This window comes from Limulus polyphemus, unplaced genomic scaffold (assembly GCF_000517525.1).
Source record: "Limulus polyphemus unplaced genomic scaffold, Limulus_polyphemus-2.1.2 Scaffold7210, whole genome shotgun sequence".
Lineage (NCBI taxonomy): Eukaryota > Metazoa > Arthropoda > Merostomata > Xiphosura > Limulidae > Limulus > Limulus polyphemus.
The window spans coordinates 8500-23202 of record NW_013672820.1 but is presented as its reverse complement, the minus strand read 5'-3'; the positions used below and the strand labels follow the sequence as shown (position 1 = coordinate 23202).

The following is a 14703-nucleotide window of genomic DNA, read 5'->3' as shown; positions in this document are numbered from 1 at the left end:
TTAGCTGCCTTCCCTCTAGTCTTACACTGCTAAATTAGGGATGGCTAGTGCAGATTGCCCTTGTGTAGCGTTGCGCGAAATTCTAAACAAACAAACAAAGATGGATATATTTTTTGATTGATGTGCTAACTATGAGTTAAAACATGTCATGGATGAATCACTTATGTAAAATTGTTTTTGTCATTTTATATTTTTCTAGGATACTGAAGAATCACCGTATTTGTTGTTTATGATATTAAAGAAAATCATCAGTTTACCTTAACCTAGAGAGAAAAAAAAAAGAGAGAGATTTTAGATATTTGTCAAGTAGGGTTAAGATAAGTATCTACAAGATAAACTTTAAGCTCTTCCAGACTCTGATGCTATTAAAGTGACAGTATCATTGAAAGTTACAATAACTTTAATGATAATTATCTCCTAGGTAGAATGGAACGGTTAAGAAATTGTATTCATCAGCGTGGTTCTACTGATGCTCTTTGTGTTACGGGTGATTTGCTTCTAGCTTCCAGCTATAACTTAGATATGGACACTTCTTCAGTCAATTGTAAGTTCCAGGGAAATAATGTTAGGCCTAATATAATAAACTTCCTATACTCATTAAGTTTCTACTGATTTTTCAATAGTATGTTGTACACTTTCATTCTTCGTTTCGTTGATTTTATTTGCTAGCTATATTATTTAGTGGCAACATTAAAGGGATTGATGAAGTGTGGAAAATAGCTCAAGTTCAAAGCCCACGAGAGAAGAAAAATGTGGTAGGTATTGGGCTATAAAAAAAGAAACTAAATAATTTTCTGGGCATCTTTTGTTTTACAGAACTACATTCATTGTTATCATAAGCACTGTTGCATGAAATGTTGTTTAAATGGTTCAACCTGATGAAAAACAACCCTTTTAGTTTCTATAAATCAAAGGGTTGGACACTTAATGGGGCTTGGAAAATTACATCTTTCCAAAAATCAATAAGCACTAATTATGCTCATTGCTAACGTGTTCTCTTATGAGATTGTTTGGCTGTTTCAGCTCCATCTTGAATGTTTTCCCAGTTTAGAAAGATGGTAATCCTAGTCCTTAAGATTTGATAATTTTCTGTTTTGATGATCACTTTTATTTTGAATATTGTTTTCTTAGAATTGTATTACAGTGTTACCCACCCATGTAAAACATTACACAGTGCAGCTAAATTCATCTCCAGTATTTTGTAAATGTCTTACACAAAATTCTGAACTTTCTATAAACCAAACAATGGATGAATTAATCCACTTCACTTCAGGAAAGACAACTTCTAATAACAACGTTATGACCGGCTAAGATCAACAACTCCTAATAACAACATTATGACTGGCTCAGATCAACAACTTCTAATAACAACATTATGACCATCTTAGATCAACAACTCCTAATAACAACGTTATGATCGGCTCAGATCAACAACTCCTAATAACAACGTTATGACCATCTTAGACCAACAACTTCGAATAACAAAGTTATGACCATCTTAGATCAACAACTTCGAATAACAAAGTTATGACCGGCTCAGATCAACAACTCCTAATAACAACATTATGACCGTCTTAGATCAACAACTCCGAATAACAACGTTATGACCATCTTAGATCAACAACTTTGAATAACAAAGTTATGACCGGCTCAGATCAACAACTCCTAATAACAACATTATGACTGGCTCAGATCAACAACTTCTAATAACAATGTTATGACCGTCTTAGATCAACAACTCCTAATAACAACGTTATGACCATCTTAGATCAACAACTCCTAATAACAACGTTATGACCGGCTCAGATCAACAACTCTTAATAACAACGTTATGACCATCTTAGATCAACAACTCCTAATAACAACGTTATGACCAGCTTAGATCAACAACTCCTAATAACAACGTTATGACCATCTTAGATCAACAACTCTTAATAACAACGTTATGACCGGCTTAGATCAACAACTTCTAATAACAACGTTATGACCGGCTTAGATCGTATGTCACTTTACAACAAGATACCAGTCAAAGAGATGTAACCCTAGAATGCCAGTGTGGGGTCGCTATGATCCCACACCACCTGTAGTTAATGATTGAAAATTTAACACTGGCATTGTAGGGTTAATAAAGAAGTGGACAAGACACTTTCAAGATTGACAAATATCAATACCTCACATGTCCTGAAGCTATCATAGTAAGATAAGTTGGTGATATATTTGTTTTTATTTTGTGTCCACATGGAGAATTAGAATTCAGAAACTTCCTGAACTGTAAATTTGAAAGCATAAAGATTTCTCTTGAACTTGATAACAAGAAAAATTCCTTTCCATGATGTTCTAGTTCACAAGGCTGCATGCTGAGTGTGGTCCAGTGGTTAACATGTTGGATTGTGTGGATCTGAGGTTTCATGGGTCACACTCTGTTACTGGCAGAAAAAAAAAGTTCTGCACTTTGGATTCATTATAAGAGTTATAGACTATGGAGCCATTATAAGAGTTGTGGACTTTGGATCCATTGTAAGAGTTGTGGACTTTGGATCCATTGTAAAAGTTATAGACTATGGATCCATTGTAAGAGTTGTGGACTTTGGAACCATTATAAGAGTTGTGGACTTTGGATCCATTGTAAGAGTTGTGGACTTTGGATCCATTATAAGATTTATAGAATTTGGATCCATTATAAGAGTTGTGGAAAAATTACCACTATTTGATTAGAGTAACCCAAGCATTGGCAGTGGGTGGTGTTGACTAGCTGACTTCCCTCTAGTCTGTCACTTCAAAATTAGGGATGGCTAGTGTAAAATTCAATAAAATAAATAAACAAAACAAGAACACAAGTCTACAAAAGCTGACTGTTAAGGTTCCAGACATAGCAAGACGTTCAAATCAGAATTTAAAAAAGGAGAGTACCGGAAAGCTTTGTTTGAGAATCAACCCACCAAAAATGTCTCCCTGACATGTAGACTAGGTGTTAAAAAATGTTCCATGAATGCCAACAAATCATTGTCCAGTTGCTCACCAAAGACTACAGTAAAAAGGCCGAAAAGCTCACAATAAAAAACAAAATTTATAGTAGTCCATATCCGTGTGACTTATTTATTCAAGTTTAAATACTTACATTATGAGTTTTAAACAGTAGTAAGTTAATATATTAATTTAAAATGTGCAATTCACATATCTATTTTAAACATTTTTGCTTGACAGTGTAGTTTTCTTTTAAATATTTAACCCTTTTGCTGTGTAGTTCGGATATATCCGAATAAACATTTATACCCACTGACTGTGAATATCAGATTTACCCCACGGCTACCAAAAAAAGTTTCCCTCTACTGCAACATGCAGGAATATAAGAGTTGTGGACTTTGGATCCATTGTAAGAGTTGTGGACTTTGGATCCATTGTAAGAGTTGTGGACTTTGGATCCATTGTAAGAGTTGTGGACTTTGGGTCCATTGTAAGAGTTGTGGACTTTGGGTCCATTGTAAGAGTTGTGGACTTTGGATCCATTGTAAGAGTTGTGGACTATGTACTTGAAACAGTCACCAAATCTGTGTGCGTGCATGCTGCCATCTGTGTTCTATGCCGCGAAACCTGGATGTTTATATATCTCATTACAAAAATTGCCAACTTTGCAGGAACACATATAGAATCTGTATAAAGACAGTTTCTTTATATCTTGGATATTGTTTTATAAATAATTTGTTTTATATTTTGTAATGACTTTGGTCTCTTATTGACTTAGTTTTGCCTATATTTACTGGAGAACACTTGTCTTCTAGTTTTCCTCAATTGTTTGTTTAAATCATTATGTTTCACTATAAAGTACAGTTTTCATGGAATATTACTGTCAGATATAGAAAATACAGTTTCTTTGAATACTGAAAAGGTATTACAAAGGGACAAATTCATACTTTTATTATTTGGTGGATAGTCGACACTTTTTGGGAATCAGCCTGAAAATTAATTGCACAGTGAAAGGGTTAAGCAGTATTAATACATTCAACTTGGCCTAGTTGGTATTAAGTGTTATTGTTAAATTATATTAAATGTGACAGGTATAACCTCAAAGATAGACAGCTATGGTTAAAACACATTGATCTTGTTTGAACTACATCTATCAAATGTAGGTGGAAATCTGTTGTGTGTGTGTGTTTCAGTAACCTACCTCTGCAGTATCATGACTGACAGTTGTAATGTCAGTATATCATTGTGTGAAATATTATAATTAATAAATGATTGTCCTTGACAGTAGGATATTACACTACCAACCTCTTGTTAAATTTTATGAAATATTGAAATTCAGTTATATCAATTGTATCATAAAAAGAACTTCCAAATCCTAACTTCAGCATCTACCTCTCATTCTAGTTTTTTAAAGTGATTTTTTGGACATCAGGTAGTAATTTATATTTTTTTTATTATAAGTAGATGATAGGGACTCGTAAGAAAGCTGTAAAAATATATATACATTTACTACAAGTAATTCTTTAAGTTTTAATAGATGTTTCTGTTTCTTTATAGTTTTTTACCTTCCTAATGGAGATTATCTAACATCTGTGTCTTGTGACAAAGCTTCAAGGATTCTTAGCCTAGCAACTACTGTGAGTGAAGATGGAGATCTTCGGTTTGTTACTGGAGGGTCCAGACTACTGGTTTGGGATTTTCTTCCCCATAAGGCAAGGAAGAAACGTAAAAGGTACACAGGATGGTGCATACAACATTAACATCATTGTAATAAGATACATGAATTGGTCTGAGAAGTAGTTAATGGATAAAATAGGTTAATTATGACACCCAAATAATGTGGGACCGTTGTCTTTAATGCACACTTGTTAAGTTTAAAAAGGTTTACAGGATATTTTTTTCATTTATTTATTTTGATTACAGGTTATCAATGTGAGCAAGTATATGTATAACCAGTAGCTCTGATACTGTATCAAATACATTAATTGTAAATAGGTGATTAGATCACCACTAGGGAACAATAATGCAATTAATAGAAAGTAAAAACGTTCAAAATAAGACTAAAAATCAAAAATTATTTTTCCATTACCAATTCTTGTTGTCATCATTAACTTATAATGGCAAATTTCTGTGGCCAAAACTCCCAACTACATTAGGAATGTGTGTTTACATCTTGTCTGATAGGTGGAATATGTTTTCTGTGCACTTAAGAGGAACAACGATAAATGTTCTTTAGATATTTTTTGTGCCTTTCGTTAGTTGATGTCTAATAAATGTCACCTAATCCTATCAGTCACTGAACGAATCAAAACAAAGTGGTTACAACGAGGGGAATAAAGTTTGTAATTCTTACTATTCCTTCTATTTCACGGTCTTCTTGTTGTTGTTTTTATTGAATTCTAGTGTGTTTTTGGACCATCTCTTTTTTTTGATTGCTTTAACTTCAATAGAACTCTAAGATACACATACATACATACATACATACATAGAGAGGCAGAGAGAGGGAGACAAATATTAAAATAATGCAAGTAATACAATTAATTCTACTTGAAAAGGTTTTTGGTGTACAAAACTTGAAGATAGCTTTTATATATGTTTCCGCATATAAAAGTTATCTTCAAATTAATTATATGTTTAAAATACTTATTTTAAAGTGCAAACATAAACCTTACCCTAATTTGTATAAATTATATGCATAACAAATTTACTTATTCTTTTACAAACCTTTAAAACAATTTATATAAAGATATCTTTGTCTTTTTTTTTTTTTAAAGTCCTACTGCAGAAATAATTAGGAGCAATTATTTTGAAGCATTATCAGAAGAAGCGGAGGCTAGCCAAACTGAAAAGGAAGATACAGAGTCAGAGCTCACAGATGACAGTTTGGAAGAGGAGAATCAGTGTGAAATGTCATTACAGTCGAGGAAAAACTGGTTGTCGTCCTGGTGTAGTCTGTTCTAATTCATGAAAGTTTTGTAACTTTTTAGTTTGTGCTGTTTTTGTCCCAGTCAACATGTAAGAACGTCACAGTATAAAGAGCAGTGCTTTGTATATCCATTTAAAATGAAATTGTGAGGAAAACTTCTGTTGGGATATTTTTGAAATAAACAAGGTTTTTAAAGTGATTACCAAATACTATTAAAAGTGTAGACACTTAATTTTCTAAAAATAGATTGAAAAGTTTCCATAAACAGAAATAGAAAAGAAGAAAGCTCACTGGGAATTATGTTCTCATATAATTATTTTCTTATCTAACTAAGATTTAATAATTCAGAAACTGTACTCACCTCTCCACAAAACAGACAGCTAATACTTTGTGCCACTGGCATAAAGTTATTGTGCACGTGGCAAGCCTACACGTACCATGTACCGTGGTAGTCTGTGATGCAATCAGTGTTAGGCTCTAGCCATCCCTCAAGACGAAGGCAACACATCCTTCATGCACAGTACTCCTCTTGAGCTCTGTTTATACCAAAAGCTTGTTCTTTTCCTGTTATGTTCTTTTTTCATTTGGAAGTATGGTATGTTTGCACTCATTATTCTCAACTTTTCATTAACATTCAAAGTATTACCTTTCTTACCTTCATTTTCTCGATTTAAAGAAAGAAACAAATTTTAAAATTCATCTAAAAATTGTAACATGAATTATTACCTTTTCCTATGTTACTTTGATTTCTTCTCTTAATCAAACTACGAGATTTTGAGATACATGTTGTTCCAGATTTTGTGACATGGTTTCTTTGACAGGAATATTCTCCATCATTTAACCCAGTGTTTGGGGGTTCAATAGAAGCTGACAGTTTCAATCTCATCAATTCGAAAATGGCCTAGGCCGAAGCACCACAAACATACCAAATCTACTGATACAATAGAAAATAATACATATATATAAATGGTAATAATATTAATATCTTACATGAATTCAATTCCATGAAATGTTACTAACAACAACTTCTCATTGGTATCCATATTTCTGAGACCCAGACTCTCTTCCATAGAATTTATTTTTCTTCAGTGACAACTGGAGTTATTCTGTTGGTGAGCAACCATTGAACATAACATGACTGGTTCTGTCCTTCATCACTTTTCATCTACCATTTTCATCTAAGACTCTTATTGCTACTTCAACAGCTTTACTGGGGAGGCTCACACTCAACTATTCTTCAAGATGTCCTCTTTTCTTATTCCGCTGTTTCCCAGTTCACTTGCTTCTTTTTTTTCTGTATTTTGCTCTATTGGGATTTCTAATTTTTTGGAATTAGACTCTCAATTTTATATCAGGGGCTCCATTTGGCATCCTCCCATCATGTAATAATTGTTTTTAGGAATTACTCATTCTGTGGCCTCTTCCTGGTGTCCCCCTTCTGAGAGGCCATTAATCATGTGAATCAGTGATCAGTTATTTCTGGAATCACTCCTCAGCTTTGGTTCTGTGAGAGTCAAGCTCTCACACTTTGTACATCTGTGGACTCACTTCGTAGGAAACCATTCCTCTTGTCGTTATTGCAGGTGTACGTGTACTCACATATATGTTACCTGTAGTAAATGTTTCTCTTGTACCTCTGGTCCACCAGGATGTATTATTGTCCCACGCTCGACCAACAAACAGCTATGCTGCCCACTGGTATTACCATCATAACTATAGGTACTTCTAACTTGCCCGTATTCTTTCCACCACCTCTCTTTGATTCTTACACTAAAAGAGCTCGTGAGCACTGGAATAAGAAAGTAAGGTAAAACTGAACACTGGTGCTTGCACATATAAATAAAACAGGCTATTCAACCTCTATCTTCGGATCAGGGAATCCGTTAGTATGGATATCTCACTTCCACTAGACTTCTTTCAGATTCAAACTTAGTACATGATGGGGTAATCTCGAAACAACGTTGCATGGTGTCATTTTTTTGCGTCAGGCTGTACACCTACTGTTTACGTTTTTATGTGTTTTAACTGCTTTTTGTACTGAAACAAATACTTAGAAATATTCAGTAAAATTTAATGTTTATGAAACATTCCAATCTGCGTGACTTAGCGTATCATAAAAAAAGAAAAGGTGTGCCAAGTTTACTTTTGGTATGATATATAAACTACAGTGTATGGATTTCAATTTTTACAGATAGTTTTACCTGCTCGTTAACGTTTTGATTTGATCCAATCGTAAATATTATTCATTGCTATTTACCAAAAACATGGGTAATACTATTAATATAGGCTTCCAATCATGCAAGATATCCACTTGGATCAAAAGTAAAACTCAACTAGATAATGAGTATAGCCAATAAAATATACTGCTGTCACAAACCTACCTATAAAGATTAGAATGCACAGTTAGGCACCCCAATTGCTAACGATACCTTTAGTTGTAAAGCCAAGAATATCCCATGAATAAAGTACAATTTATACATACTATGAGTTCACCTGTTACTGTTATCTCGTCAAGAATAATCGACTACCTTTCAAATATTTCAGTGTTGAACTTTAACATTCTTTCACATTATCACTGGAAATATTATCTACATCATATTTTACAATAATGTTCTATACGTCAGTAATCGTGGTGTACTTCACATCTCAGTGTCTTAACATTCGGATCAAATCCTGTATTTTCATTTATATGAGGATTGACAGTTGTATTCTCTGTGTAACTGATCCCCTGATAAGTAAGTTTACAAACTTACAACACTAAAATCCGGGGGTCGATTGCCCACAGTGGACAGAGTGTAGATAGCCCATTATGTAGTTTTGTGCTAAAACAAAATGATGACACAAATGTAGACTGCATAACTGATTATTTTGTGTCATACACCATCCATGAACGGCTGTATGTAACATTAGTATGCGTATATAACATCTCTAACATATATACATTGATATACGTTTATTGCCATATACCTATATCTCAACATCATTGAAACCAAGAAGGAAAAACTCCGCCATCTGTTTTAGTACCTGCCATACCGTAATGTACTGCTATCTAGGAACCGATTACCTCGACTCTTTTCAGCTTCACAAAAATAATTATCAGCAAATTTCAGCCGACTGAACACGTTTCAGCCATGATTAATATTAGTGTTTTCCACTACAGTATATACCAATGTACACTCGGACCGACACGGGGTTATTACATCATTTCCTCAAAAGGGGGCCAAAGGCCACCTGTTTTAACCACTAGCACCAATATACAGTAGTATGTTGTCTGTCAGTCAGTCAGTAGATACTAAAATGACTTCACGTAAGGAACACTTATCGTCGCAATTTTTACTGTCGTAAAGTCAGTAAAACGTGTGCATGCAATGAATCACGAGAAGAATTATGCACTCTGTATGCTACAAACAGCACGACACATGAACTTCAACAGCAAAAAATAAAAATATTCGTTACTCATAATTTTGGTTTTATTTACTCTTAAAAGAGAACACTTTCGTGGGCTTTGCAGAAGTACATATAGTATTTTAGTAAAGTACACTTAATGTCCTAGAAGGCCACAAAGACTAGTAGTTGAACCATCACGATGATGTATTACTATTCGCCAGTCGATCTACTTAGCAAAACCGACAACTAGAAACGTAAGTCCAGTAAAACCAGAATATTTCTACTTAGATTCATATTCTACACAATTTCCAGACTGCAGCTGTATAAGTTATTTAAGTACACACAAGCTCGAAACATTCTGTAAATGCTCACCCCCAAAAATTTTGCTGCTTGAGTTTTAAGAAAGCAAGGATTGTAATGTTCCTTTGGCCTTCAAATACATTAGAAACATCCGAGGCCACTCACAGAGCGTTGCAACTAATAACATCAGTTATCCTCGCTGTTAGTTTACTAATTACTATTGATAGTGTGAGCGATTCTCGCTAGATGTCGCCATGTAAGGACAAAAAAGTAAAGGTTTAGAGATCAACAAACATGATCTAATGCGTACATCCTATCATTTGATAGCTCAGAAAGTAGAGAACACCATTAATCATTGATCACACAACCAAGCTACTGTCCTAACTGCTGGTCAGGCAGTTAGTCCCAGTCATATCGATTAGGCGTCTTGGCCGATCGTCGGAGCACATACACTGGCGCTTCCTCCCCTCAGTCGATATGAAACAAAACAGTAATCTAAGTATCGTCTAACTTAATGGTCTTCACCCGTGATTCCTGGTCACGAGTAGTTCATGTTAGGATTAAGAAACTTTAGAAGAAAATCAATTGTTATCCAACTTTATATCGTTCGACTTAGTAGTCTTTTTTTTTACACTACATGTTTAGAATAAAACTAGTTCCAACAAACGTAGCTGTTTTAACACGTGCACCTAACGACAATGTTATATTATGATCGAGCCTTTCTATTTGATATCATTGTTTTTTATATCCACCTTAGGGACCATTTATAATTTTATCAATAAAAATTATAGACCATTGTTCCATAACTTCAAGGTCGACCCACTCATCCCTTTTATGGAACATAAGATGTTGAATATAAGACCTGGTGTTGAATTAAGAGGAGTGAAACATATGTTCTGTTAGCCATTTTATCACTGATAAGAAAAACTAAACAAAACCTATTAACCCTGTCGAAATTTATTTTACGTATTTTATCAAACAGGTTCGTGCTTTTTTACCCATTTTTATCGAACAATATTCAATAGTTTTTAATAGAGACAATTCTTAAGTGTCTCATAGTTTAGAGTTCATTGTAAAATATTTTTTTTATCAACCAGTAATTCAAAAGTGAATGTTTTTTTTTTTGCATTCAACTATTTTCGAACACCGACTTTTCTCCAGATCTTTTTTTCTTTGTGAATATGTTTATTAATTCGAGTTTTTTCGGTTGCAGAAAGATCCTAATCATCATTACTGTCTTTTAATCTGTAGTAAAGATCCCAATCTTTTGAGGTAGTTCTCCGAGTTGCTAAATATATGACTACTAAGCGTTGGCATAATTTCAGCATATTTATATAAAGTTTAAGATTTTACAAATGGTTAAGAGTAGTTAAGGAAAGAACCTGATTGCAGAATGATAGAAATGCCCAGTTATTAATAAAATATTTTGTTCTGTACTCAATAATTTTACGCTATTGAGTTATAACGTAGCGGTAACTTTCCGAACTTACGACACTAACATCTGGTTCAGTATTTAAACATTTTATTGTTTGCAGATTATGATGTTCCTAAAATGGAGGATATACAAAAATAAATAAATACTCAGAAACATAAATATTTCTATTTTCATATTTATTTCATTTTTTCGTGAAAAACCAAGACATTTTATGCGTCTTGTAAAATAAATCGGAACCGTACTTACAGAAATATATTTTTTGACAAAAAGGCAATCTGTAAACGTCTTTTTTTTGCATTAAGTTTGATACAATGATATTTAGCATTACACTTTTTTCTCCTTTTACAGAATGGATAACTATGTGATATGTACTTCGAAGGTTTATCTTTATAAAATTAATTACATGGCTTAAAGATTTAGAGGACTTTCGAATTTACTTAGCGTGAGAGATTTTCTCAACATCGTGGTTCACAGTAACAATTGGTTATTCTGAAAATCAGGCATCAGAGAAAAGGTTTATGCCACGACCTGACGAAGCCTATTCCTGTTGTTTACTCCCCTGTCATCATTTCCATAAATTCTGTGGTAAAAGAACCAAGTAAATATTAAAAGAAGTAAACCTGGAGTTTTAAAAAGGAAAAAAGAAAGTTTTTTTTTAAAAGCACATACTCGTTTCTTCCCATTCTCAAGTGAGTACAGAAATCGTGAAATATTTTAAACCCAGTAGTTAGCAGCCGGCGACGACTGTTTAACGGTATTTAACCTGTAGGCTAAATTACCTACGCCTACCGACTATATAGCTACTTGTATTACTAGTAGTATATAAATTCATTTATGATATTTTACTATATAGAATTACGATAAAAAGTTGTAAACTAAATAGCATTTTTTGTTTACGAATAAACAATTAAATATGTTTAAAACCTCTTAGAAAGAAAATAAGCTTCCCAGAAACTACGTTTCACTAGTTTACCTGATATTATCAGTTGGAAAGTCTCGAAAACAAAAGTTCAAACAGTCACGTGCTACAATATCAACAACGATATTACGTCATTCAATAATATCTAAGTGATGAAAACAAATATTATGATAAATATAAATGTACACCCATATAGGTTGTAAGTTTCTGATAAAGAGAGCTTCTTTAAACTTAAATAAAATCACGACCTAAACCTGTAGAATGTACCTTTATTAGCTCAAAATTTCGCTTTTACAGCTTCGTCAAGAGCTATTGATATCTTGCAAGTTTCTTCAATATTTTGTTTTTGCAATATATATTGTTTTCATTGTTAATGGTTTCAACATCTGAAAAATCATACGAGTGTTAGTGTTTGACCACGTGTTATAATACATGAGAGGGAACTTTCAAATGTTCTTTTGCTTTGGTTAAAAGCTGTCAGTTTTTCGGATGTAGGAACTGTGTAATCTTTAGATTTAATCTGATATACTGATCTTGGCGTACTATTGTTAATAATTTTTTTCACACAAACTGGCCTAATTTTATTCCCTGGTAGAAAAAAAGTATACGATGAAATCCAAATTATACTCTTTAAAAGCTGCTCTCTACTTAACCCCCCCCCCTCCCCGAGTATATTGCTGCATGATGTTTCACATGAAATTCATAAAAATGTTGCTCTCATGGAACTGTGTATGGAAAAACTTAGTTCATTGCCAAACTTTATTCCCAGTTATACATTCTTTCTCGTATATACAGTTCTGAGACCACCTGTTTTCTAACTTCCTGAAGGATCAACTGATAAAAATGATCGACATCATTAATGGTATCTAACTTTCCTGACAGAGGGATCATAACACTCTCTGATGAAATTAAGAATGTGTTCACGTATTTTCTCGTCCTGTATGAGATCCGTTGAATATTTGAACTTGTCCATACATAATTTTCCTTTATAAGCAACAACTTTCTCTTTAAATGCTTGCTGCCTTTAGGTTCCATGCAAAATATGCACAGATGTTTATCATGCAACAAGCTTTGACAGAATATATATCATAAAAAGTGTGTAGTAAATGCACATTAGCTGCAACGTCCATGTGTACTTTACTTTATTGATGTTGTTCATGAGACACCGTTTGTTCTAGTGCCCTTGAATTTTCTGGGCTCATTCTACTGACTTTGTGAAGAAAGAACCCATTGGGTTCATTACTTTAATCAACTTCCTCAAAGATCTCTCTATACTTGTACAGTACTTTCTATTTCTTAGCCAAACACTTTAAATCCAGACATGCCTTTGAATCTTTTCTCTCTTCTTTTGGATCATACAGTTAAAAAAAAGATGTGTAAAATTACAGTTTTGTGTGTGTGTGTGAAGTATTGAACTGTGTAAATTCACACCTTTGTTCAGAATAATTGAATTTACACCCAATATAGAATTATGAAATATTAAATAGCGATTTTCTTAAGAGGTCATACTTCATATAAATTAGATTAATTGTGAATGTCTACTCGTTCAAGAGGTATTGTCCTCTGAAAGAATTAATGTCATGAAAGTTTATAGATATAATACAATCATGTTAATAAACGTGACTTTGTTTAGAGTTTTTTATTTTCGTATAAAAATTACGTGACTTTCCATTCTGTTCATAAATTCACACCTTTATACACACAGCAGGAGTGTGACCTATTACATTTACACCTTTAAGGATTTGAGTTCTCATCTTTTCAACAACAAGGAGCATGTTTTTTAGAATCACATCCCAATCACACCTTTTGTTACTTAAGAGTGTATATCAGTCTTCGTATCAAACTAAACAAATATCAACCACAGTTTTCCGTTTATTGCGTATCTTGTCAGGTCGTGTTTGTGTATCGTTTCGTCATTCTATTTATTTATATTCTTTGAGGCACATAACATGGATAGAATTAATAAATACACATTAAAATGGTAAATTCTACGTTTTAATTTAAGTATTATTAGTTGTATTTTTTACAAGATTTAAGTTACGGTTCCTTTGTCAGGGCAAATTGATAACAAATTTGAATGAGTCTGGTGTAAACGCTTTTGGTGATGAAGCGTGATTGTAACTAATTATATATTTGTCGAACAACAATAATGTTAAGCTTACTTCTCATAAGACATTAGTAATAGGCCTATTATATTTTGAAACACCAATTTTTTATATAGTCCCTTAGGGATTTTCAAGAATTAGAAGAATGGATAATAATAGTATTCCAACCACACTATATTTGCCAAATTCAGAGCCGACGACGCGTTTCTCTTAATTCAGAGTTCTCATTTGTTACAAGAACAATTATTATGGTGACGCGATTTTCAAGCTGGTGAGGCATGATTATATCTTATGACAAGTATTATTATAATAATGCTTCGCCAGCTTGAAAAAGGCGTCACCATAATAATGTTAAGCTTGTTGTATTTTTCAACACTACATTTTTTATTCGGTCCCTTAAGTTGTTGTTTTTTTTTTTGGAAGAGTATAACTTAGTTTCAACCACAGCATGTCTGCCATATCCATTACCAACGACACGTTGCTCTCAATACCAGAACTCAATAGGACTGTTGGATATTAAAAACACAAAAGTGGCTGGAATACTATTTATAATAAGCCATTTGCTACAACAGCTCTTAAGGTGTGAAGGGCACATTTGTTGGCGAAGCATGATTAAGGTTACAAAATCATTTTATAAATTTATATTTGGAAGATGGCGCTTTGAGCT

The 14703-nt window shown here is 33.4% G+C and overlaps 2 protein-coding genes across 2 annotated transcripts in view; one reads left to right on the top strand and one right to left on the bottom strand.

Annotated features, from left to right (window-relative positions):
• The window catches only part of LOC106474427 (F-box/WD repeat-containing protein 7-like), a 21022-nt gene extending 14926 nt beyond the window's left edge, over positions 1-6096 (top strand). Inside the window, exons 6-8 of the mRNA XM_013935119.2 lie at positions 422-544; positions 4522-4696; positions 5739-6096. Coding sequence (XP_013790573.1) covers positions 422-544; positions 4522-4696; positions 5739-5925 — 485 coding nt within the window. The 3' untranslated portion in view covers positions 5926-6096. The remainder of the gene's footprint in view (positions 1-421; positions 545-4521; positions 4697-5738) is intronic.
• Positions 6097-11171: 5075 nt separating this feature from the next.
• The window catches only part of LOC106474426 (troponin C-like), a gene marked incomplete at its 5' end in the record, with an annotated part of 7114 nt that continues 3582 nt past the window's right edge, over positions 11172-14703 (bottom strand). Inside the window, one exon of the mRNA XM_022402733.1 lies at positions 11172-11592. Coding sequence (XP_022258441.1) covers positions 11564-11592 — 29 coding nt within the window. The remainder of the gene's footprint in view (positions 11593-14703) is intronic.